The sequence below is a fragment of the Protopterus annectens genome, chromosome 2.part2, assembly GCF_019279795.1.
Source record: "Protopterus annectens isolate FY-2018-M chromosome 2.part2, PAN1.0, whole genome shotgun sequence".
NCBI classification, from domain to species: Eukaryota; Metazoa; Chordata; order Ceratodontiformes; family Protopteridae; genus Protopterus; species Protopterus annectens.
In genome coordinates, this window is record NC_056730.1 from 177,773,040 (window position 1) to 177,799,982 (window position 26,943).

At 40.1% G+C, this 26,943-nt stretch overlaps 1 protein-coding gene across 3 annotated transcripts in view; it reads left to right on the forward strand.

Annotated features, from left to right (window-relative positions):
- LOC122795589 (zinc finger protein 239-like) overlaps positions 1-26,943 on the forward strand; it is a 750,699-nt gene that overhangs the window by 541,436 nt on the left and 182,320 nt on the right. For 2 of the 3 annotated variants that reach the window (XM_044063841.1, XM_044063842.1), the window contains exon 6: positions 10,739-11,464. The exons of the other annotated variant lie outside the window; for it this stretch is intronic. In XM_044063841.1, the coding sequence (XP_043919776.1) occupies positions 10,739-11,391 (653 nt within the window). In that variant the 3' untranslated portion in view covers positions 11,392-11,464. Of the gene's footprint in view, positions 1-10,738; positions 11,465-26,943 lie in introns of those variants that run through there. 3 annotated transcript variants of the gene reach the window in all.

The following is a 26,943-nucleotide window of genomic DNA, read 5'->3' on the forward strand; positions in this document are numbered from 1 at the left end:
CCTTGACCTTCCTCTGGAACACCCTCTTTGTGTACGCATTCCCTCCTCTGCCTCTTATTTCCAAGGTACTGATCAAAATAAAGGCAGAGAGACCAAAGGCCATCCTCATTGCTCCAGACTGGCCCAGACAACATTGGTACCCCTTACTGCGCAGCCTGACCTTACAGCCTCCCAGGCAGCTTCCCCCTGATCTCGGACCTCTTAACTCAGGTGGGGGGGGGGGATGCTGCACCCAGACTTGCAGGCTCTCAAACTATCAGCATGGCTAATACTCTAAAGGCAATCAAGGGGCCCCTGTTAAGTAAACAGGTCTAGACATTATCACAGAGGCCAGAAGGCCCAGCACCAGAAAATCTTATGCAGGAAAATGGAAAAGATTTTGCCAGTCCAGAGGGGGCGATACCTCACAGCCTTCTGTCCCTCTTATCCTGGACTACCTAACGGAGCTACTTAAGAGTGGCCTCTCCTCCTCTATTAATATCCACACCTTAGCCATTTCAGCTCATTTTGATACAGAACAGTCCCTGTTCTCCCATCCTTTGATTAAACAATTCCTCAGAGGGGCTTCTAATATCAGACCACCCAGAAGGCCACACACTCCAGTGTGGGACCTGAATTATGTTTTGGAAAAACTAACTTTACCACCCCTTGAACCTGCTGCTTCAGCAGAACTAAGATACCTCTCCTGGAAGACTGCTTTTCTCCTAGCTATCACCTCAACCAGAAGGGCTTCAGAACTCTAAGCACTGATGGCCATTGAGCCCTTCATCATGTTCCATGCAGACAGAGTCTCCCTGTGGACTAATCCTTCCTTTATGCCCAAGGTAGTATCTAGTGCAACTCTCAACCAGGCTGTATATCTACCCACCTTCTTTCCTAACCCTCAAAACAAGGGGGAAAGAATGCTGCACTCACTAGATGTGCACAGCCAGCTCAGATACTATCTGGACCGTACTAAACCCCTCAGGAAAACAGACCAACTACTTATCAGCTGTGCTTCAGTGGCAGAGGGGAAGCCCATTTCCAAGTGGATATCACACTGTGTCCCTTTCTGCTACAGACTGCATGGGAAACCCCTCTATGTCTATTTGGACCAATTCCACTAGGGCAGCCTCCACTTCCACAGCATTGCTCAGGAGTTCCCACCAGGGACATCCTGGAAGCTGCCACCTGGGCTTCTGTCCATACCTTTACCAAGCATTAACACCTACCTCTACTTTCTAAGGCTAGGATAGGGTTTGCCCCTGCAGTTCTGCAGGGCATGCTGACCCATTCCTAGGTCTCTTACTAATCCTACCACCCTCTCCTCAGCTTTGGGAATCCTCCCACAGGTGATGACTGCAGCAGTGAAACATGAAGAACATAGTACAGTTGTGTACACTTAACATAAATGTCGATATTCGAGTGTATTCACTGTTGCAGTCCTGGTTTCCCACCCTCCTTCCCCCTTGTATCTTCTTTCTTTAGGGAGACACAAGTTTCTAACGGTGGCTTTTAGCCACCAGGACCACTTTACCATATTTACTTGGGCCTCTGACTGGTTAAGGCAAGAAAAACTGATGCAATGGCATCGGCTGCCTTCCTTTTTAGCACTGATGACCTGATGTCAGGCAGCAAGCGACAGCAGCCAATGCTGTAAAACATTGACTGTGGTATTTGGGCCGGCCAAGGGCTACCACAGCAGGGATAACCCACAGGTGATGACTGCAATAGTGAATACACTCTAACATCTACATTTATGGTAAGTGTACACAACTATACTTTTCATGTTATGTTACCCGAACTCCTAATGTTGTTTCTGCAAACTCTTCTGTCAGTGAAGCTTCATCGCACTTTTTTGATAATACAGGACCTCGAGGACACCTTTCTTCTGGTCTTTAGAAATGCATAGCTTAGCTGTTATCCAGAGAAAACTGAGGCTGCAGGATTAAAAGCTGGGTTACTTTGTTTCTAAACAGACCATCTCCAGATTTCCTTGGTTATTTCCTTTTATTTCTTTCATGTGAAATTCCTTCCATAGCCAGGTCAAAGCTCAGTCTACCAGATCTAATACTACTTCTGGTGCTTTTTTTAGGGTCTGGACTCTCCATCCATTTTAGAAGTGCCCACTTGGTCTTCTATTCACACATTTACAAAACACTATAAATTGATATTTTCTCCAGGGCAGGGACTTGTTTTGCAAGATCTATTCTGCAAGGAATATTAGACTCCATTTCTACTCCTCTACTCCAATCAGATACTAAAAAAGCTTTGGGAATCTTCCCATATGTAGACAGCAGTGATTAGTACAGTTGTGTAAGAACTTGCCATAACTGTAGATGTCTGAGTCTATCAATGTTGCTTTATTGACACCCTCCATCCTTTCCCTCTTTTTCTTATATATTTTTCTCTTTCTGGGCTGAGGTGGATCTGCTACACATATGACCCTCTCCTTTCTGTTATGTCTTTGTTTCTTCTCTCTTTTTTCCTGGTCTGGGGTAAGGAGGTCCTGAGGATTTTTACTCCCTTATGTACTGGTTGGCATTCGTGAGCTTGGGTCATGGGTCAGACATAAAACATGTGAGAGAGTTTTGATATGCTGACTGGATGTACAGTAATTTTGGCAGGATACTTCCCTTATGTAAGCAGTAGTACAACAGTGATGTTACTAGAAGCATCAGCTGTTATGTATGGTAGTTTTAGTGCCCTGTTGTTGGCTAAGGCATAATTCTCATAGTCAGTGGATTAATGGTTTAGGTCACTAAGTGGCAAAATATTTCATTATTGGCAAGTTATAGGATTGGGTTCTTGAAAGTATATATAGGTTCATAGGTTCATACTAGGCTATCTGCCCTAGGGCATTTATAAGCCTAGCCAGAGTATGTTTGGCTTTCGCCACCCATTTTAAATTAATTTTGCTATGCCATTTTTCGAGGTTAGTATACTGTGCCTCTGTCTAACAGTGACACAGAAGTGATACCTGGGGTAAACATACGATCTCCCATCCACTCATCAAGATTCCTCTTGAAGAGAGTCAATGAGGGACTCTGCCTAACCTGGACTGGGATTTTATTCCAGAGTGAAGGGAGCCTCTGGGTTATGAATCTGTCCCTCCAGCATGTCCTATTTATTTCAGTGCTGAGGTTCAAGTCTCTCGAGCGTGTAGCTCGATGGGATTCGGATTTTTTGAGGTGCAGCATGTCCCTTAATTCCGGGTTGGACATGGCCTTATACGTCGGGCACAGGTCACCTCTGAGCAGGCGGTATGCCACTGAGTAGAGCTGGAGTTTCTTTAACTGGGCAGCATATGGCATCTGTTTGAGCCCTTTGATCCTCTTGGTGAGGTACTTTTGGGGTCTTTCCAGTTGCTGCAGGTGTTTGGTAAGGTACATCCCAAAAGGGGCATTGTACTCAATTATGGGCCTGATGAGGGATGAGTAAAGAGGCAGTATGACCTCCCCTAATGTAGATGTGAATCCCTTCATGATTAGGTGGGCTATATAAAATGTTTTTCTAACCACTTTGGCCACGTGGTTGTCAAATGAGAGATTGCTATCAACTTGGGTCCCCAGGTCCCTAATTACTTCTTCTGTACTTAATGGATTACCACCTATGTGGTAATTTGTGGGCACTTTGTTTTTGCCAAAGGGGATGACTATACACTTTTTGGCATTTAGCTTGAGGCCATGGCTCTGGCACCAGTTGTCTGTTTCTACGAGGCCCTTTTGGAGGATGCTTGTGTCGGCTGGAGAGTCGATTATGGCGCCCAGTTTGCAGTCATCTGCGAACTTGGTCAGCCACAGTCCTTCCGTGTTGGCCTGTACCTCCGAGAAATATATACCAAACAAGAGAGGTCCCAGGACTGAGCCTTGTGGGACGCCACTTGTAACTAGTTTGGAGTCTGACATGGCTCCAGCAATTCTAACCATGTGGGTTCTGTCCTTCAGCCAGTTTGCAACCCATTTAGTGACATAGGGGTTTATATTTAAGCTGGTGAGCTTAACTATAATGCCCGAGTGGAGTATTGTATCGAAGGCGTTTGCGAGGTCCAGATAGGCTGTGTGGACCACCTTCCCTTCGTCAATGGCCTTGGTGACTGTTTCAAAGAAGTCAACCAGGTTTAAGAGGCAGGATCTGCCCTTAACAAAGCCAAACTGGGTAGGATCCAGTGTCTGTAGGTCCCCAATATCTTTATTTATGAGGTCCATGATGATCCTTTCCATAGCTTTGCAGACCAAGCTAGTCAGGCTTATGGGGTGATAGTTTCCAGGGTCCGTTGAGGCACCACCTTTGTGGAGAGGGACCACTGTTGCTGTACGCCACTCTTTGGGTACATATCCTGTAGTAAGGCTGAGATTGAACAGTAGTTTTATGTTTGGGTTTAGCTCTTCTTGTAGTTCATGTAGGACGCAGCCTGGGACACCGTCTGGTCCCATTGATGCTGTGTTTTTTGCTTTGGAGAGGGCGGCTCCCACCTGAGCATCTGAGATGTCAGGGGGGCAGCACTCTGCTGGGATAGATATTTGCCCTTTTGGTGGGGGGGGGGGGTTGCGCTGAACCTGTCAGCTAGGATGTTGGCAATGTCTGTGGGATCAGTGTATTTTTTGTCATTTTGGACTAATTCTGAGCATATCTGGGAATTCCCACCCAGGTTCCTAACATAACTAAAGAAAGCTTTGTGATTATCCTTAGTGTCCTGTGCAATTTTTCTCTCGAAGCTGGCCTTTGACGATTTTATGAGTGCCCTTAGTTTTTTGCTAATACTGATCAGAGATGCCTTCCCTTTTTGGGATTTTGCTCTATCATGTAGTAGCTTCCTCCTTCTATTGTATAGTTTGTTTATGGCTGGGGTCCACCAGACAGGTCGTCTGCCTTTGGAGGGATTGGGTCTTGGTTTTATTTGGGATTGCATGATCCACGCATTCCTGAAGGTGTTCATAGAATGCATTTATAAAGGATTCTGCGGTCTGGGCCGTATTTTCCACAGGCCTGGGGGCTTTGAAGGATTCCACCTCGGTTTTGAGGAGTGTGAAATTTGCTTTAGAGAAGTTTTTCATTGTGGTTTTCTGGGCAGGGGGTGGGTCGTGATGTGAATATCCAGTGAGATCAGTTTATGGTCTGATCTTACCAGTGAGGGATACACTTCTGGTCTGGAGCATAGAGTCCCCATGTTGGTGATGATCAGGTCCAGTATGTTTTCCCCTCTTGTGGGAGTGGTAACAAGTTGTTCCATAGCATTTGAGTTTATGAATTCTAGGAACCTTTGGGCAAGGGTGTTGGAGCTAGAGTAATGCTCCCAATCTATGTTTGGGTAGTTGAAGTCGCCCAATATAATGGTGTTCGAGAGAACTTCATATTTTCCAGTGTTCTCAGGAAGGCCGAGTGGGGTTCCTGGGTTTGGGAGGGTGGTCTGTAGCAGGCTATAAACTGGAAGGCAGTTTTACCCACTGTTAGTTGCACATGGATAGTCTCTGATGCTTCGTGCTTTGCCACCAACCTGGAGGTGTGGGTATCTTTGATGAATATCGATACTCCCCCTCCTTTTGTGGTTCGGTCCAAGTTTTGGGGCCGAAAAGCATGGTATGAGGTATAACCTGGTAGTGCTGGGGTGCTCTCGGGAGTCCTGAACCAGGTTTCTGTTACTGCACAGATATCGATGTTCTCCATGCTAAGGAGAGTTTTGAGTGCTTGCATCTTGAGGTTTAGACTTCTAGCGTTGAGTAGCATTACTCTTAGTTTCTTATCACTTGTGATACCTATGGAGGTGGGTTTGTCTTTTGAGCCTTGCCTAAAAAAGGCACTATGGGGGTAGCAAGAGCCTTTGCCAATATCCGAAAGCCCAGGGGTGACAGGTGCAAGCCATCCCTAGCAAAGCATCGTGGCTTGTCGTGCATATCATCCCAAGCTGACAGGCATTGGATCCCCTTTGAATGACACCAATACTTAAGCCAATTGTTGAAATTGATCATCTTGTCTTCATATTGTGGCATCATTCTTGGTGAGGGTAAGATGCTACTCAAGGTCAGGGTCATAGCAGCCTGGGCTACATGCTCAGAGAGCTCCTCTATATCTCTTTTCATGTAGTCCAGGGAGGTAAGTCTCAGGTCATTCACACCAGTATGGACAATGACTGAGTCATATTTGTACTTGCCTTGGAGTGACCTGAATGCTTGTGTTATGTGGCGGATCCTAGCGCCAGACAGGCTGCTCATCGTGACCTTTTCCTTGTTCAGCCTGGTGAGCGGGACGTCAGTGTGCCTGACGATAGAGTCACCTATTACAAGTGTATCAGGTGTGTTGTTTAGCCTTAAGGGCTGTGACTGTTCGGCACACTGGCTTTGTGAGATATGTGTTGCACGTGTTTTGTTTTGGGGTAGCGGTTGCTTGGGTGTCTGCTTTGGAGGTCTCTGCTGCTTAGGCAGATCTTTATTTAGAGCCTCCGAGTATGTTTTTGTATGATTATGTGTTTGGTTTGCTGTCGTGGTAGGTCTATGTGAGACTGGAATTGTAGTGAGTGTGGTTTCCTTCTCCTCCTCACTGGTTATGCCAGTACTGAGTTGAGAGAGCTTAGCCTCCAGTTTGGCTATATGGTTGCATCTCACATGTGTTGGAATTTGTTGGGAGGAGGAGAGGGTTGTCTGTGTACATGAGGCAGTTGTAACATTGCCTCAAGATTCCCATATTCACCAGCTGGACCGGAGAGGAGATTGACAACTGACCTTTGGACATGCTAGAATAATATTGGGAATTCCTTTATAATTGAAAACAAGGGCCAATGGGGAGCGAGGGTGTAGTGCTTTTAATTTTTAGTGCTGACTTATAATTGCTTTAGTGAGCAAGTGCCAGGTAACAAGTGCAATGTGTTACAGGTAACTTAAATGCAAAAACGACAAACAGTGGTTTGGTCAGTTTCCAAGGGTGATGTGTGGGATTTTGATCAAACGTTGTTGGGTGAATTAGTATTAACTCGTAGGGCCTGTTTCTTTGTTTGTCAAGACTGGCAGATGTGGAGTAAACATGAGTATAAATTTGTTCACCTTTAACTTGATGGTGACCAAAGCAACCAGACTTGTCTCTCTGAGCAGAATTTTTGGTCTTGAGTTTGGGCACAGAAAAAACTAAGACAGTCCATAACAAAAAGTGGATGCCTTCACTTCAATACATAGCCACTCTGAAGGTTGAGAGAACCAAGGCTAATGGCCCCTAAGATGATATCTTCTCATGGCTTTTTAGGGATTCTAACTATTGATAACATTGTATGTTACCATGGTCAAGGTGTTTTTGATTGATAGTCAGTTATTTATGCTTAAAGCTGTGTCTGTCTAGATCAAAAGCTTCATTGCTAAACTGATTTTCTTTGGGAAGCATCTGCTTCTTTTATATGTCTGTATGCTTGTTTGGAGGAGTTAGTCACTGTTTAATTTTAATGTAAATGTTTAAACAGTGGATTTTTTGGAAAGGCGATAAGGTTGTAAATGACTACATTCAGTAAAGGCATGCTACAGTGCACTATTGCAGTGACTGTTCTGTAAATAGCTATTTCTGCGGTTAAACATATGTAGTCACAAGTGTGTTTTCTGATTTGGTGACTAGTACATTGATTGCCAAGGACAGCACAGTGGGGCAATGGGCAGCTTTGCCGCCTCCCAGCAAGAAGTTCTCCAGTTCAGTTCTTGGCTGGGGTACCATCTCTGCAGAGTCTTTATTTCATGTGCTGACATGGGTTTTCTCTGGGTGATTCATTTTCCTCCCAAATTCCAAAGACATGCAGTAAGATGTTCATGGACTCTAAATTGTCAATGGTGTCTGTGCACATGTATGTGTGTGTGTATGTGCGCACGCGATATGGAAGAAAGAGCTGGCAAACTACTTCCATTCTCCCACTTTACCTTGTAAATTCCATAGATAGAGGTGGCTGTCTAGGAGTCACTTAAGGAGTTTGCTATGACTTGAGAGGAATATTTTAAAGGTAGTACCAGAAAAGTGAGCGAGCTACCCTTAATCTGTCTTGGCACATGTTGAACTTCACAACATTTTCTCCTATGCAATAGCAGGTTCTAGAATTAGTGACAAAAGCTGAATTTGGTTAGAGTCAGTCTTCCTCCCAGAGGGACTGTTCTTACTCAATGTCTGCAGCAGTATATCTGTTACTCACAGACTGCAAAGCCTAGTATCCCAAAAACTGAAAGTGCTTCAGCCGATAGCAATGATTCACAAAATACCTGCAGTGGTTTCTAAGGGTTCAGTGATTACAAATTTCTCAAGGCACATCCGGTGTAATACAGATAACAGAAAACTGCAAAAGAGCATTAACATAATTACTTTTCATACATCATCCTCAGATTGATCATCTGTTCATCATTAATGCTTGCTGACAGAAGTAGGGAGTTTATTTCTTGGATCATAGAACTAAGGGCCTTTGATATTGGTCAAAACAAATCCTTGCACATAGATCTCTTAGACCTTGAGGTAATTGCACTAGCAGTAGTTGTGTTCTAGTCATTTGTCAAGTGTGGTCGCATTGGAATTCTGACAGCATGACTACACTGTGCTTACATGAACAATCAAGTGGAGAGGACAAGACCTCGGTACTTCTGTTAGGCAGCTTAATGCTTTTGTAACTATGTACCATAAATCAATATGTGGGAAGTGCAGTTTATATTCCACTCAAGAACCATTTTTGGGTGGATCATTTAAGAAGAAAATCCAATCATTTTCTTGAGGTTCACTTGAATTCTTGCAATCTTCCAGCAGTAGGTGATTTCTATCTAGCATTGTTTTGTTTTTCCTGCCATTGTCAAAACATTTCCTCCCTTATGTTAGGTGCCAAGCCAAAATTAAAAAGCAAAGTGAGCACTGTTTTAATAGACTGAGGTGCAGGATTACCAACTGGTAGACCTCGGTTCAAAACATGGCTGGGGAACAACTGGACAGCAGCAGTGTCTGCGAGGAAGAAAGGTCGGGCAATCTACTTTCCTGATGTATACAAAAGTCCTATGGGGTCTTCCTTAATGTTTTTAAAACCAGTTCAGTTCAGACCCCCCCATCAAAGGTGACATTTTACCATAGTCTGAAATACTTTACTTTTGTGCATGGATAAGTATATTGTGATGATGGCCCAAATTCTGCAGTCTCCATATATTAATGAGGCACTTGAAGCAACTAAAAACTCTACGATGACTTTGGTAGATTGGAAGAGATTCTAAATGTTTTCCTTTTCTGCTGTCTTACACCAGGTGTTTCAGACATCATTGCAACTGTTGCAGATTGTGATTTGAATGCCTTATACAGTGAGGAATTGGGTTTCTTTGGGCTTTATTTTGCTCGAAAGTGCAGTTTATAAACATTTGTCCTGCTTCTGCTCATCAGCTGCAATATATAATACCATCACATTATCTTTGTTTTTTTTTCTACTAGTCCATCTATTCTTGCTTTCGTTGAACTTTTTAAAAACTGGGGACAATTCTTCCTCTGTTTTGGGGTCTACTTACTGAGTGATAAAAGTGGAAACTTTTCTAATGCATTTAAACCTTATATTTCCAGCATAATAAGTCTGAATGTTCTTTTAGCAATGTTTGAGCTGAGGTGATGCAGCCTGCTTTTTTGCTCATCATTTACTTAACTGAGCTACTGCAAGCTTTTTACATTTTAATTAGTCACTATTGTATTAAGAATTTGTAATTTCATTTAAATTCCAATTGTTTAGATATATATTTATATATATATATGTATATATATATATATATATATATATATATATATATATATATATATATATATATATATATACACACACACCATTGCATTTTTTATTTGAATTTTCCATAGTACCTTGAGCCTAGGTCATGGCTGACATTTTTATTTCTTGTGGCCAGTCCACCAACCTGATGTACAAATATGAATGATTCTAGAGAGGTGTGAATGTGTGCAGTGAGTGAGTATGGTTCATTCAGTACACGTTTAGACAGATTGTCAAAGTAGTTGGATGTCTTTGATATTTCAAAAAACACCATCAAATACATGAAACTAAAGTTCTGAATTGGCTTAAAGCCAAATTGTATATGGCAAGAACAGCAGCAAATAAGTAGCTCAATTCAGACAGAAAAATGAAAATAAATACATTATTTTCTGGTGAGGCTGCACCCTGACATTCCCTGCTACATGCATTGTTTGTTCTGAGGGTAGATCACCTCGGTGAAACAGGAAAGAGTCCCTCCCCCGAGGCTGTATGATCTTGGAGTCTGTATATTTCAGTAGTGGAATGTGGGGGCACCTTCCCATACAGGGGCGCTTCTTACCTTACAGAAATGTATCTTTTAAAGTTCTGCCTTTTTTCCGTTACTTTTGGCTTTATGCCAGTTTGAGTTTGTTGTTTAGGTTGTGGCTTTTTTTCTGTTGGCAAAAGTCAGATTTTTCTGTTTAGCTGGCTGTCCCACAAGTCTGAGTTGTTTAGTACGTTAGACACAGACTACAGTTTAGGTTCTTGATGCATGATTTGTCAAAACCAAGCCACCAGCAGTTGTTTATAGTGCTGAATGTACACTGTTGAAAATTTGTCTACTCTGAAAACCACGCACTGCATGTGTAAATCTCTGAACCACATCCCAATATTGTATTTAACACAAAAGGTATGCCTTTAATTAGATGGAAAAATTTCATGACATAATACATGTGGAAGTTTTTAACATTTTCAGTATTGTGGCTGGTTGTAAATTTTCTCTAGATTAAATATAAAATAATCCTTCTTTTCAAATTTTAGTGAGCAAAGCAGTGGACTGCATAAATAAAAGTACACGAGCTAACAAGACGCCAAACCACTTACTAGAGAAACCATTTCAGTGTCATGAATGTGGGAAGAATTTTCTTAACCTTCGCAACCTCCGTGTTCACTTCCGAATGCACAGTGGAGAAAAACCCTTTAAATGTGAAGACTGTGAAAGGCAGTTTTCTCAGCAAGGTCACCTCAGAGAACACAGACGTCTTCACACGGGAGAGAAGCCATATAAATGTGATGAATGTGAAAAAAGATTTTGTCAGAGGAGTAACCTTCGTTTTCATCAGCTGAGTCATACAGGGGAAAGACCGTATAAGTGTGACAAGTGCCAAAAAACCTTTACTCAGGTGTGCCATTTCAAAGAACACCAATGGACTCACACTGGTGAACGGCCTTATAAATGTAGATTATGTGAAATGACTTTTGGTAGGCGGGGTGCCCTCAGGACCCATGAACGTGCTCACATAGGTGGAAAACCTTACAAGTGCCCTAAGTGTGAAAAGGGTTTTGATCGTCGTAGCCTCCTTGAGGTGCACCTGCAGCTTCACAGAAAAGAAAGAACATTTGTATGTGTTGAGTGTGACACAAATTTTAGTTGTCTGCAAAATCTTCAAAATCATAAAATTCACTGTAGATGACATGAAAGAAGAATAAGGTCCACTTAGAAAAGGATGTCTTTTAATTAAGACAAATTAAACAAATGAAAAAGTACCAGTTAAAAGATGTACTTATTCTTGATTGTATATTAAAGTGTTCATTTATACTGAATTACAGGACTAGTGCAGTGATACAGAAGAGATTGATATATTCTTAGGAAAAACAGTAAAATCACAGGATAACATATTACTGTACCACTGTGATAGCATTAAATGTTATCAGTACAGTTGTCTTGTCTTACCTTTCTAAATTGAAAAAAGACATTGTAAATCTGAGTCCCAGATACTGATCTAGTTTGATTGCAAGCAAAGTATTGGTTGTATTTTCAGTTGAGGTTGCAAAGTCACCATTTTGACAGTATCATCTGGCAACACTTGTTTCTTCAATAATCCCAGAAGTGACAATTGTTATTTATAAAATAAGCACTGAAATGAGTTATAAGTCCATTAATTAATCTAAGATGTTATTTAAGGTGCAAAATATAGAGAATTTGCCTGTCTGTCAGTTACATCACTTGACTGTTATCTTGTAATAGTACTATATAATATGATTGGAATCTCAGTAAAAGCCAAGACTTCTTGCCTTTTTATTTAAATGGAACTTAAAGATGCTGTCAGCTAAAAGAGCTAAAAAGTGTAGTAGTTCGTCCATGGTTGAATGATCTCCAGATTAACAGATACAAGAATCTGGGTGAGGGGGTGCAGCGATAACTCTTGCTTTTATTTCTTCTGTTTTATATTAGATTATAATGTGCTATTCAGATTGATAGCTGTATTCTGATCTTTTGATGGGTTGGGTTGACAGTATGAGTCATTCATATTTGTATATTTGTGTGTGCACGTACGTGCACATGTATACAAGTGACAAAATACATGTGTGTGTGTGTGTTTATGTATGTAATGTATATACACGTACATCACACACATCCATACACATATACATAGGTACATATTTACAACCACTGTAGTCATATTTATTGCATTTTAAGCAAGTCTTGTTAAGCAAAGTAAAAACTGGTATACTTCATTCATAACTAATGCTGTGTACATTATCCATTAGATTCCACAGATGTTTTTGAATATGAATTGTTAAAAGTATGTGGGGTTTTGTTGCTGAACCCCAAGCATAATTTTTTGGATAAGGACTGAAAGATCATGCAGCCTGTCATTCAACCTTTAATTCAGAAGTCTGAATCTGATTTCTAGTTCTTTTATTGGTAAACTAGGATTGTTGACAGAAGACATGTACAAATGTCATTTACTCAGGTTAGTGAGTTAATGAGCAGTGTTTTTTTTTCCCCTAGGTGCTTTTTTCACTTCTGTCTGCCAGCTGTCAAGCCTCACTTCCCTTCAGACATGTGCCCATTCATTCCGTATTGGTGGGAAGTGCCCAGAACCCCTAGGGAGTGAGGTAGCCGGAGGGGGCAGTCTTTTAGGCAGACAGTGTGGAATTTGTGGGTTTTGCTGGTATCCTGACAATGAGAACATTTATGTAAGTACCTAATCCCCACCCCTGAGCAAGAAAGGGTGACAGGCTACCTGCATCACCATAGGGGCAAACAGTACTTTCTCCCTGCAAGTGTATGTTTCTGTATACAGTGACTTGATGAGATGAAAGCCTCCCCCACCCCCCACCCCCAAAAAGCATACTACAATGCCACCACTCAATCAGTGGGTAGTTGCTAAGCCCATCCTACTTTGGCTCTGCCCCTGCCCCCCATATGGGCAGGTCGATCTCTCCTGTAGACACCATTCGTTGCCTTAACTGCTAGGTGAGCCCAGTTTGCCTGGGCCAAAATAAGAGCTTTAGCCCTGTATGCCACCAGCAATGGTTGAGTTAGTTAACATATCCTATGCAAAAAACATTATGTGGGAAAAAATGAGTGATTAATAGTAGATGTAGTTAATCATATGAAAAAGATAATCACGATTTGGAGTACCAGATAGATCATTACTGGGTCTTGCCTTTTCTTTGTCTTCAAGTGGTTATGTACAGAGTCTTGGTACAAAAGTATGTCTTTATGCTGATGGTAAAAAATGTAAAGTAGCACTAATAATTTAGAAAAGGAATAGAAGGATACCTGTCAGGGTCGAAGAAGAGAGTACACGGTTTGATAGAACATTGTAGCAACAACAGTGGGGCAAGATCAGGGGCAGGTCTATTTAGCAACATTTAAAGACAATTTTGTTTCTGTGGACGTTTGGTAAGGTCTTAATTTTCCAAACATAAATGGATTTAAGAATTTGTAGAAGGACATCAAACCATAGCTGTCAACTTTCCATTTCTAAAATGTGGAATAAATGTGCAAAATGTGGAGTACTTGCTAACAGCATAGAAACAACTTCTACCAGAACACTGGCAACATGGCTACAATGTAGAGTTTTAACAAATTACCGTGATTTAGTATTCTTTACCATGAATAGTTGTTAATTTAACAGTGAGTTGTGACAGATCCTTTCAGTGCAGAACCTGAAAATTCTAAGGCTCAAAATGAGGAACATTTCCCATAATGAAGTACAGCTGGGGGTGATGCATCAAACATCGCCCAGAGCCTATGGGAGAAGTAATCTAAAGAGAAACCATGAGAGTAGAAGAGTGTAATATATATAGCCTATTACTGACTGAAGTAATGAATTCCTAATGTACTTTATACTTTGAGCTGTGCTGTACACCTCATTTCTAAAAAAGGTCTTTTTGCCAGTGATTTTGCTACTCTGGGCTGGACACACACTGGTGATAAGACTGAAGGTGTGTGTGTGTGTGTGATCTTTTAAGTTATAGTTAAAACTATAAATGATCATTTTATTTCATTCTTCAAATGAACCTGGCCTCAGGTAGTTAGTGGCTAAACTTGTAAGTGGTCCCTCAAAAATATGCATTTGTGTGTTATTTACCAACATCTGCCTCACTTAGTATCATGAAGTACCTGTACGAACACTGTTTTTGCATTTTGAAGCCATTATCCCTGAAGACTTTAATGTGTGCATGATGAAGACTTGTAGTTTAACTGCCTACTTTTTGATTTCCATCATACATAATAACTTCTTGTATGCCACAAGGCCAGTTGCTAGCTGTGACAACCACTGTGATTTAGAATTCACTCATTACTGACATGTGACTCCAGCAGAGTTGGGCAGTGTGTGACTGCTGAGATTTTTGTACTATCCCCATATTGGATATTACTTCTGTCTTCTACATTCTGGCATGAGAAGATCCTGTCAGCACATGCCATAGAGTTATGCACTTGAGATAGGAGAATAAGTTTAACCCTTACAGTCCGGTCTTTTCTACCAATTGCCCACATTGGATCTCAGTCCATATATTCATTGTTTGAAAAATTCCCACATTTGGTACCTATTAGGAGCCAAATCACACTATACAACTCCAGAAAATTGCCTTGCAACCAGGATTGGCAAGCAGCTCGCAATATCTGCATAAACACCATTGATAAAGAAACAAATGTCTGGAACACAGGAAAGAAAAATAGTACCTATTAAACTGAGATCTAAGTATTCTCACGGCCACATGATCTCAAACCAAGATCAGCACCATCACTTTCCACTGCCAAACAACTTGCAGTGTTGAGCACTGCTTTGATTACCAGCACGTCTGTCTGACTTTATTTGGAAAGAAAAGAGAGAGAATTTGCAGGTCTGCCTGACTATTCAACATGGCAAATGTTGAGGGAACCCAGTACAATGATTGGCAGGAGAATCCTTCCATGTAATGTCAAGCCAGTGCAGGAGCATCAGCAGATGCATTCAGAGACTAGACAGTGGTCACAATATGTCCATCATATTTAATCTCACTTAAGCCTCACAGGTTATTTCTTGCCAATTTCTCCTCTGCAATGAACGGTTAGGTTTATGCCCAAAACCTGCCTGCAAGAGATTCACCCCCAGTAGCCACCTTGGGAAGTGGGCACCATGGTGTCAGTGCTGTTTGTCCTGTGGTTAAGTAGCCAGACTGCAAATGCATTCTGCTTGAGACCTTGAAATAGGTCTCTCTAGTCCTTGGGTATAAGTGTGACAGTAGTATTAAGACCAAGGACTTTTCTTCCCGAGCCTCTCCCTGTGTCCAGCAGGGCTTACCAATTCAAGTTGAGCAGGGTCCAGTGGGGCTTCCTATACAACTGGCACCTTGAGGCCAAAAACTGATATTTGGTATGTACCATCTGTTCATCTTGGGAGGGGGGGCTGTCCACAAAGAAGCATGCCCTTAGTAGTTTTAATCTTGTGTCAGTAATATGCCTTGCCTTTCCAGCCACAGTAGTATGTGTAAAAAAAACTCTTTTCCTGGGTGCTGAAGGCTCATCACCTGACATCTAGCACACTCCTTTCACATGCTCATTCCAAGGCTTATTGGACAGCCCACCCCATCTTTATCATATTGATCACTGCTGCAGTAACCTTCGCTATATGGGTTATATCCTGCCAAGGATATAATGGCTGGCCAGCTTCCATAGCCTCTTCCATGTGCCCAACCTGTCAAGCAGTTCAAGCTGAGCTGACTAAAAGACAAGTATGGGCACAAAGCTCTTCAGAGATTTACTGCCACTGAAAGGTACGTTACTGTGAGGCTTTTGATGATCAGCAGTTGACCTGTGCTTCCTTTGCTGGGCAGACAAATTCCATTTTCTTAAATTTATTGATAATTTATTACTTTTCTCTTCAGGAAAGTTATTTTAAAGATAGGTGTGTTGCGTTTAATAGACTGTCTCGAGAATCCAATGTACTTTTAAACAGAGCACTCATATTTTTCTTTCGGTTTAGAAGTAATGTTAACTAACTGAAAACATATTTTCCGTGGAGAAATTGTGTTTATTTTTTATTGGAAGGTTGGCATAGTGTTTAAAAGTGCTTTTTACTGTGTTTCCCAAAAAGGGTAACTTTTTTGGAATGGGAGTTTTACTGGGATTTACTGATTTTCTTTCCTAGGAAATGGTACCATCTTCAGCTTGATCATGGAAGAAGCCAACCAGTCCCATGGTCAGTCTTCCTTCCAGCCACAAAAATAAATAATTATGCAAACAGCCTTTGCCACTACAGCATGCTAGCAGTTTTCCTAAGCTGCAGGTGGGTAAAGCTGCTGTATTTGTTGTACCTCAGGCCACTCGTCTTTTACCCCTGATCCCTGTTGTGTAGTACCTATACCCACTGTCGGGTTAGACATGACCTCTGCAGCTGTTTGAGTCTCCACACACTCTTGTTCATCTTGGGAGAGGGAACAGGGATGGTTTCCCTGTTCTGCCATAATGTGCTGTGCCTATCACTGCAGAAGCAGCAGCTGTCATTAGTAACATAATTGGCCACATTTTTCCTGCCAAAAAGAAAGAAAATTCTACTCCTCCTCAAACTTCTGTAGACTGTAATAGTTTGCCGGGTCTGGCGCAGAGTTTAATTCAGGCTTATTGATCCTTCTTGTAAAGTAGTTTCTGGCAAAAGAAAGAGGGGTGCCTCTTTTGTCCTGAAGAGATTCGCAATTCTGAATCTGAACAGGAAGATGCAGGGCGGATTCAGGGTTTTTACCCAAGATTTCTTTTTCAGGCATAGATGAGAGCTCAGTTGCTAATTCTCCTGGTGGGGGCTTCTTTTTCTCTGTGACTGTTAGAATGTGCCAGTGTTTTCTGAGAGAACACTGAGGTTTCTCTGTCTCTTAGAAAATTTTGCGAGTTCTGCAGAAGGATTTTCCAAAGCCTACACCCATTTCACCTGTTCTGTCAGCTTAGAGGGTGTGTGTGTTACTACCTGCAATTTTCCTGTTAGCTAGATACCCTTTAAAAGGTAGAATGGCTGTATGAAATTCCTCAGTCTTTTAAAATGTTATACACTGTTTCCAGACTTGATCCAGCAGCTATAACCTTAGTTAATCCCACTTTTGCTAAACACTGAGTTAATTTCAGTCCTACTCTTTCTAATAAAGATAGGAAAATTAATAGTTTCGGAGAAGAAAGTGTATACTTTGCAACTTTGGTTTTCAGAATTTTGAATTGTCAGATTCATACATTTTTTTTCTGACAAATTGAGAAAAGTATGAGGAATGTTTTATCTTGATTTCATGTGAGGAAAAAATCTGCTTTAAATAACTTGTGTTTTCGTTTGCACAGGTCACTAATCATTGTTTGCAGTGTGTGTATGATGCTGTTGATAATTCTTCCAGGGCTATAGCCACTCTTATTGTTTTAAGGAGGTTTGTATGGCTGCATTCTCAGAACCTTCCAAAAACAAGATTTTAAATTCTTCCTTGGGTAGAGATTGTGTATGGCCCCTCTGCAGAGGTGATCAAAAAGTGCAATGAAAGAGGCAAGCTGATCCAAGGATTCTCTTAAGTTTGTTCAGCTTTCCTTTTCCAAATTGCCCAAGGGATTTTCTTTCTCCTCTTACATTTTGGAAGAAAATATAATAAACTGTCTCAACCGAATTCAAGTAAACTTCTGTTTAAGAAGGAATAGGAAGGGAGCTCCAAAAAGATGTTTCTAACTTCCCAAAACCAAAGTAGTAGTAGACCTTTTTGCCTCCTCTTTGAACAATCCACTGGCAAGAATTTGTTCCAGAACTCTATGTAAGAAGACCTGGAAGATGGGTGCCTTTTCTTTGGGCAGGAATTTTCCTGTATGCTTTTCTACCCTTTCTACTAATATACAGGATACTTGTGCAGATTCAGAAAGAATACCCCAAGATCATTGTCATGACTCCCTTCTGGCCTAGGCAACTGTGGTTCTCCCTTCTTTCGGAAATGGAGATGAGCAATTACCACAAGCTTCCTCACAGATTAGATCTACTCACACAAGAACGGGGTTGTTTGAAAGGCAAGGAAGCTTGCTACTAGAGAATTGTATATTAGCAAATGGAAAAGTTTTTTTAGTGCTAACGACAAAACTAGCACCCATCCAGGGCTAGTTGTTTTCTGGTCTCACAATGTTTGTATGGTTCACTATCCTATGGACTTTCTTGTTCCTCTTTAAGGTTCATTTATTGGCCATTTCAGTACATCTCAAAACACACAGAAGCCTTTAGGGGAATGTATACTTTAATGAAACAAAAAGAAAAACAACAAAGTATAAAAGATGAGCTCTTTCACATCGGTACTTGGTGCTTCATTAGATCTAAAAAGTTATTTAAAGTGTACGCTCCCCTACTAGTTTCTGTGTGTTTTTGGATAACTTGTACATCCTTTTGGAGCTTGTTTGCTGGTTCCTTCTGTTTACTGCATTTGGTTTTCCGTTTTGTTTTGGAACATGGTGGAAGGAGGATTAATAGAGTTGGATTATGTATCTGATGTTATTGAAAGTGGCAGAATGGTTGCTCGTTTGGATTGAGTTTTAAGTGCGAGAAAGATTCCATTATTACTTGATGTCAACACTAGTTTGCCTTTTCCTGATGCATCTAAAGTACAGTCTGAAGATTTTAAAGTGACTTTCAAGCACTTGGAAAATAACCTGTATAAATGTAAATGGTTACAATGGCAAAAACTGCATCTTGAAGCCTGCATGGAGTTAAGTGATCCCAAGGGGACTACAAATCTGTAAAATGCCTACCTATGGTAACGTTTTTCCTGAGCTACTGAAAGAGCATCAACTATTAAAATCTTGAAATGAGCGCTAAATATATAGAACTTTTGCTTAAATTATTTGAACCCAAGGAAAATGACGTAAGGACCGAAATACTTCGCGACTTGTATTATTTAAATAGTTTTGTTGCTGCTTCTGCGTGTACCCATAAGCTGGATGACTTGTTATCTGATGTTTGTGCATATGAGGAATGTCTCATTGAAGTTAAAAAGCAAAAACTGTTCAGGTATGTTTCAAATTTTATGGAAGGAAGGTTCTTTTCCTGGCCAAGCACTAATAGTAGTGGGTGGAGCAGGCTGAAAGAGACTAACGAATGCACGGAGCACCAGAGCTTAGTCAATCGATTCTTTTCATGCAGTAGAAAGGAGTGGCTCCACTGTTCTTTCACAACCCCAGCCACATATCGAACAAGAATGAAATTGTGCTACTTATGGTGGAAATAACAGTATGGTTACCAGTAGGAGACCTTTAGCTACTGTAGCACAGAATATCCTGAATTCTTCTGATTTTAAGACTGCAACTGCCAGAGCCAGTGAATACATGGAAGCAGGAAATGAGGGCACTCCAGATGCAGGCCCGGATGGATGAGACAGCAGCTTTCTTGGCAATTAGAGCTCAGTCCAACTGTTTGGAACAAGGTTCTGAAGATAATATTTCCTTAGTTACTTTAAGTGATATGAAAAGAGGTACTGAATTTCGGACTTTCATTTATCCCAACTAAAAAGTCTTGTTTACATGACATTCTACTTGATTTGAAGTTATTTGATCATAACATTTCTTTAAAATTGATGTTTGGGCATAGTAATGCATCTTGTTAATGTTTAAAGAAACCTAGTGTGATTTTACTAATTAACCCTCCTCTACTGGAAGTTTTTAGTAAGATGTGTGAAGATGATATTGGAGTATTTTATGAAGAAACGTAAGCACACATGATTTAATTTGAATAGATTACAGTATGACTCATTACGTTGCCTGATTGTATGAGATGATCTGTATATATATCCTGCTGATAAGGGGGGAGGAATTGTAATGGATACAAATGACTATATACCAAGTATGACACTAATGTTGAATGATTTGACAACCTATATGTAATGTAGTAGAGCTGATGTCATTATGTTGATATGCAGGGTTAATTCTATTTATGATCTGTTTATTCAATGTTCTATTGATAAACAAATGTTTGATTTCTTCTTTGTTCAACATCCCGTCATTGCTGTTATTTATTGTCTCTCAAGGTGCAAAAGAGTGTTTTGGACCTCCCCATGTGACCGATTGTTTCTGGGAGAGGATGGATGACAGAACCTCTTTCCATTTTTGTGGAAAAACAGCTTCATCCTATAGTGGATACTGTAGATACCATTTTGACGGATACTAAGCATTTTCTGAAGAGACTAGCAGAATGGTCTTAGAGATTTTTTATTAGTCACTATGGATGTGGTATCTCAGTTTATGGCCATTCCTAATGAGGTAGGCATGGAATACATTAGGCAGTTTTGTGTAACTGATTATTCTGTGCCAAAAGTCAGTTTGATATGCTCTCTCCTAGATATTATTTTGTATAATAATGCATTTTCCTGTGTATATTATTTTTTAATCAGAATGTAGGTGTGGCTGTAGGTACCGTGTGTGAATAGTTACGCAAACATGGTCCTTGCACAATGGGAGAATATATATGTTTTTAACAACTGTAATTAATTTTGTGAATTTATTTTGCACTATGGTCGTTTTTTTGACTATGATTGTTTATATGGTCAGAATCGGTTGAGAAATTGGTCCAATGTATTGGTTATATGCATGAAACAGATTTTCTAAGGTTCACTTATAATTTTTCAACTAATATGATTGATTTGTTGGATCTTTCTGTCTCTAATTCTGTTAATGGACTTGAGACTAAACTATTTAAGAAGCCTTGTAAAGTTAATAAGTTACATGCTAAGAGTATGCATCCAAAGAGAGTTAAAAATAATGTTAAAAAGGGTCAGTTTTTTTTAGGAATGCCCAACTCCATACTAGGGACACTGATATGTATGATGCTTTGATGATTTGGTGGATGATTTTAGATGGAGAGGATACTTTGACATTTTTTGGGCACAAAATGATGTAATCGCATGTGGCTTGGATAGAGCTAGACCCTACTTTGATGTTATCAATAGAGATTTTGCTATGAATAGGGATGATCGTGGTAATGAACTTAGAATGTGTTTGACCTACTCACTTGATGCAGCTTCTATATGTGACATTATTAGGAATCATTGGCACATTTATTAGGAGTCATTGGCACATTTTAATGCAGGAGTATACTTGATAGCGAGCCACATTGTACTTTTAAAAATGCCCCTTCTCTAAAGAAAATGCTCATATTACAAACCTCTTTATATGAAGAATGATCTGAAAAGTCAGAGCAGAAGAAGAAAGGATCGTATTCCTGTAATGGATGTAATGTTGAAAATATTAATACTGATGCTTTTTTATGCACCCAGTTAATGGTAAAGTATTTGCTTTTGAACTATTTGCAAATTGCAACACACAGAATTTAGTTTATCTTGCTGTTTGCTGTTACATTGGGAAGACCAATAGAAGTTTTAGAGACTATTAGAGAACATTTCTGTTGTATTAATAGGTAGGACAAAAAGAATGCATTATTAAAACATATTATGAAAGAGAGTGCTGTACATTATTTTAAATTTGTGGTTATTAAGAGGGTCCTTGCTACTGATAGAGGAGGTTATTTGAAAACTTTGAACATCTTGAAACTAAGTGGATTTTTAAATTAGCAGCACATAGAGAAAAGGGGATACATTTTTTTCCTTTAAGACCTATTTTGAGGTTGAGGGGTTTGAGGCATTAATTGGTCATTTATATGCATTTATATACACCCGTTTTATTTTTTTTTTTTTAGATCTGATGAAGCACCAAGTACCTGTGCAAAAGCGCTCATCTTTTATACTTTGTTGTTTTTCTTTTAAAGTATACACTCCTCTACCAGCTTCTATATGTTTTGGGATAACTGGTACATCCTTTTGGAGCTTGTTTGCTGGTTCCGTCTATTTACTGCATTTCAGCATATCTGCCCATGGATCTTCCTCTGTCAATGCAGTCTCATGTCAAAATGTTCTTGAATGTTGTTTTGCATAAGAGGCCACCAAGTAAACTACTGGTCCCTCATTGGGATCATAATTTTGTGTTAGAGCAGCTAACACTTGCTCAATTTGAATCAGATATCTGGATGACTTAAAGTTTTTAACATGGAAAACAGTTTTGCGGATTGATCTGAACTCTGCAAGAAGGTGATGCGAGTTGCAAGCTCTTATGATGAGTCAACCCTACCTCATTTTCCATAGGGATAGGATTTCTTTAAGAACTATTTCTTCTTTTATTCCTAAAGTGGTATCCAAGTTTACTTTAAGCCTGACTATCCATCTCTGCATTTTCTTTCCTTTCTCCTCCTTTTTTAGATTCAGTATACTCATCCCTTGGATGCCCACAGACAGCTTGGGCATTATCTTGACAGAAATATCTCTCTCAGGTCTTTGGATCAATTGTTTATTTCTTGTGAAGGTAAGAAAGCATAGACTGTGTTAAAACAGACTATTTCCAAGTGGTTGTCCCAAGCTATTGCCTTTAGTTATACTCACATAACAAATATATTCCAGGCAGGGTCAAGGCACTCTACCAGGGCCTTGGCTTCATCTATGGCTTTTTAGAAAGAGTTGGATTCTAGAAATATTCTAGAAGCTGCTACTTGGTTCTCTGTACATACTTTTAAACAGAACTATAAGCTTGGTTCATTCTCTTGGTCCAAATCAACCTTTGCTGGGACCATTCTTCAGGGGTTCCTGGACACTTTTTTCCTCCCAAATGTGGTTAGCTATTGTAATCTACCCATATAGCTAAGGCTACTGCAGCAGTGGTCAATATAATGAATATAGTAGAGTTGCGCAAGTTCTACTTAACGTAACAGTAGATCTTCGAATGTTTAATGCTGCACATAGCCTCCCTCCCCCTTGTTTTTAGTGTTTTTTTTTTATGCAAGGTTACTGGCATTTATATTTTGATGATCCTAGCATAGCCCTTTCAGGGCTCAGCGTCCCTTCTTCTGCTAGCAGGAAAGCTCTGCGGGGCTTCACACCCAAACTTGTCTTTTAGTCAGCTCAGCTTGTCAGTTTGGGCACAAGGAAGGTGTCCTGAAGTTTTGGAAGCTGACCAGCCATTAAATCCTTGGCAAGATATAACCCGTATAGCTAAGGCTGTTATGGTAAGTTCAATTTAAACAACTGTACTTTCCCAGAACTAGGTTTATAGAATGTTCTCCGTTTCCATCTATATCCTGGTAAAGGGATGTGGAGGACCAAAGGTCCACATATCCGGGACAAACAAGGACAGTGAATTCTGCCCTCCTTACATCTGTCTTTTGGATGACTCTTAGGTTTATTGAAGTTCTTTATGAATTGTTCCATGTTTTTTTTTCATTGCCCACCAAAAATGCCTTAAATATAATTTAGATTCGAGGAGAAGGAACACTTGGTCATCCCTTCCATTGAGCCTGTATTTAAGTATGCCATTTTAGAATTCTGGCTATTGCAACCTTAGCAATGCAGGGAACTCTCTCATCCCAATCAAGAAAGTTCCCCTGCGTTGGGGATGACAGCTGTCTCAAATCCATTGGCTAGTTTGTGAAGTATTTGATTGTGTTGGATTTGCAGGCCAAAATATTGGAAATAAAAGGGACTTACCAGGAAGATTTCCCTTGACAAACCTATTCTGTTGAGTGGAAGTGGTTCTGTGTTTGGGTAGAGAGTCATCCTGCACTACCTAGATTGTCAATGTGTATGAAATTCTGACCTTTTTCTGATACCTTTATAACTTGAACATCAGTTATTCTACTGACATGGTGCATATCTCTGGTATCTCTGCTCATCTTCACTATTGGTCCAGTAATGAATGGAACACTTCTCCTTGGGGTGCAAACTTCATGACTTACAAGGTTGCATGGCCTTGTTTCAGGCTGCTGGTTTGGTGACCTTGAATTAATTATTTTAAAAGACTATTTTCTTGGAAGCTATTACCTCCTTAGAAGATTCACGAGTTTCATACATTTGTCTGTAGGGAATTTGGTGTTTTACAAGGAATAAGTGCCCGTTAGTACTAACCCACATCTCCTTACCAACTTGGCCTTAGAAGTGTCCATAAAACAGTTTATTAATGTCCCTGTTTTTTTCCTCATGGAGCAGAAACTTGAAGAAAGAACCTATCATAACTTGGAATTGTCTACCAATTCAGATTTTACCAGAAGAGTGTATATGATTTTAGGAAGCTCTTTAGACCACTAATTCCTAAAGCATTGTGGCAATTTCCTTTGCAAACCCTTAGCCTTTATATGCAACCTTTCCCTTACTATATAAAAGTAGATGTTCATTAGATCAGTGCTTATGCTATATGGGACATCCTCCCAAGAACTAAACCTACCATACAGTTTCCAAAGCTTTTGAGCAACTTCCACATACCTTAACCACTGTCCTGCATGTGTGAAGTAGGATAAATTAAGTGGCTCAGGCACCAAAATGTCAGACCTCTCTTGCCACTGAAGAGCACACTTCTCTGTGGGCTTCAGGTGATCAGCCTTTTGCTATCACTTTTATAGCTGAGTATATAGGTTTCCCATTGGGGTTTACCTTCCACAAAGTAAGATTTCTTTAAGAAATTGTTTTACTTTGTCAAAAAGTTACTTTTGACCAACTATGTAGGTTTTTAGGTATTGTCACTAAAATTTTACATTAGCTTTTACATATTGTTCCCTGTGGGGAATCCCTTGTAAATCTTTTTTGTGGAAAATAGAAATTTTTACCTCAATCTTCATTCCTCAGGACTTTTTTTTTTTTTTTTTTGTCATGTAAAACCATCACCTCAAAATCTGATTTTCCTGTCAGTATGTTTTACCATTTTGCCCAAGCTTTGCTAACTGCTTGTCAGGCATATTTTTCAGTTGACAGTTGGCATTTGGTCCCTGTGGGGATTTCCTTGTTTATTTGTATTTTTGCTCAGTGCGTGAAGAAAAGTGTACTGCTTGTGCATAACAGTGTTATGAGATGCTGGGGACAGTGTATTCTGGTTCTTGTCATTAAATTATTTTAACTCAAACTTTTTTTTTTTTTGTTTGTTTGCTCAGCAGAACCTAGAAGGGTTGGTGATGTCTACTATCTGCAGGTCAAGATACTATTTTTGGCTTTCACACATTTTTGAGTCCTAGTGGCAATTGTTCTTCAAAGTGGTCATTTTTATAAGGAAAAGTGTAATTTTTTTGTTGAAATTTGTAACTAAGAGTTGGGACTGTTGTGTTTGGTGGTTGTCACAAAGTTATCCACTGCTCACAAATATTTTGTTGTTAATAGTCCTGGTTCCCCGTTTTATCACCTTTTGTATAAGAATGTGTTTCTGTCTCTATTGATTGCCAGGGGTTAAAGACGCAGCAGTTATTATGAAAACATCTAAGTCAATTTTACTGTCAGGAGGGAACTCCTACAGTGCTAGGCCCCAATATCTACTTGTCAGACACTTTTATGGGTGACAGAAAGTTGTAGTTCCGTTTGGGGTGGTGGGTTCCCTTGTAATTTTTCACTTTTCATGAAAAAAATGTATATATACAATACTTTACCTCAAGATTAACTTTCAGGCATGAGGTAAAGACAGATTCTTTTAGACTATGCTATCTACTTGTCAGGTGCCTTTTGCAGCTAGAACATGAACCTGAGTCCAAGTAATTTTATTGTCCCTTACCTGGGCAGCAAGAAAACATTATTTGGCACGCTTTTGTCTTGACTTAGACTCCCTTTGTCTTGGCTGTTGATGTTGACTCCACTGTGGCCATTTGTTGTTCCTCTGACCACTCGTTATCTCTCTCGGTCCCTCTTATAAGCCCATTCAGATGCCACTAAGGATTGAGGGGGTCAGGCTTGTCCTTTGCAGATATTTAGATGATCTGTCTGGGTAGGGTAGTACCTTTCTTGCTAGCATCAGGGAAGGGCCCAGGCGATTCAAATCCACTCTGAGAAATTTCTTCTTGAGGAGTGGATCCACTCTCTGTATCTTTTTTTATTGGGTAGGTTGTCTTCCAAATGGTCGAACTTGCAATGTTATCATTAAATACTTTTAAGTTAAAACACACACACACACACACACACACACACACACACACACACACACACACACACACACACACACACACACACACACACACACACACACACACACACACACCAGAGTGGCAATAAAGGTATTAAAGTTTCTTCTGACTGTTCCTTCTGTGTTGTCAGATTTTAAGGATGCATTCTTTGCAGATAGCATTTTACCTGACTACCAGTCATTTGTCCTCTAAAAGTTTGATAAATGATACAAGAGCCGCAGACCCATATTTTTTTTCTGCTGGCTAATACTGATTTCCTGGTATGCTGTTTGTCTCAGTTATTCTTAAAACTTTCTATTATGTGCTTATGACCTTTCTAATGCTGTTTGGGGCAGTGTTGACAGCAATTCCCTGACTACATGCTCAAAATGTTTTAGAAGATCTCATTGCTGAGATCCTGTACATTTCCCTAGATAAAGCTGTGTTCTTTCACCCTACCTCTGCTGAGGTTATTTGAAAGGGGGGCAAAAAAGGGAAAAGTTATTTCAGGGAATTCCCCTGCTTTTCTACCTTCCAAGCATATTTTGAAATAAATCCTTCTGCTTGTCAGGAATAGGGTTACCACCTCTCCCTTTTTTCTAGCGGCAGTCCCTCTTGAACAATTGTGCCCTGCAAAAAAAGCTAAAAAAATGGCAAATGTCCTGAAATTTTTTGACAAAAATATTTCCTAAGTTTGCTTTAATAGTTGCATAAAAAGTTATTTTATATCTGAGGCTTATAAATGTTATACAAAATAGGTTCATAGGTAGGTACTAGGCTATCGGCCCAAGGGCCTAAGTA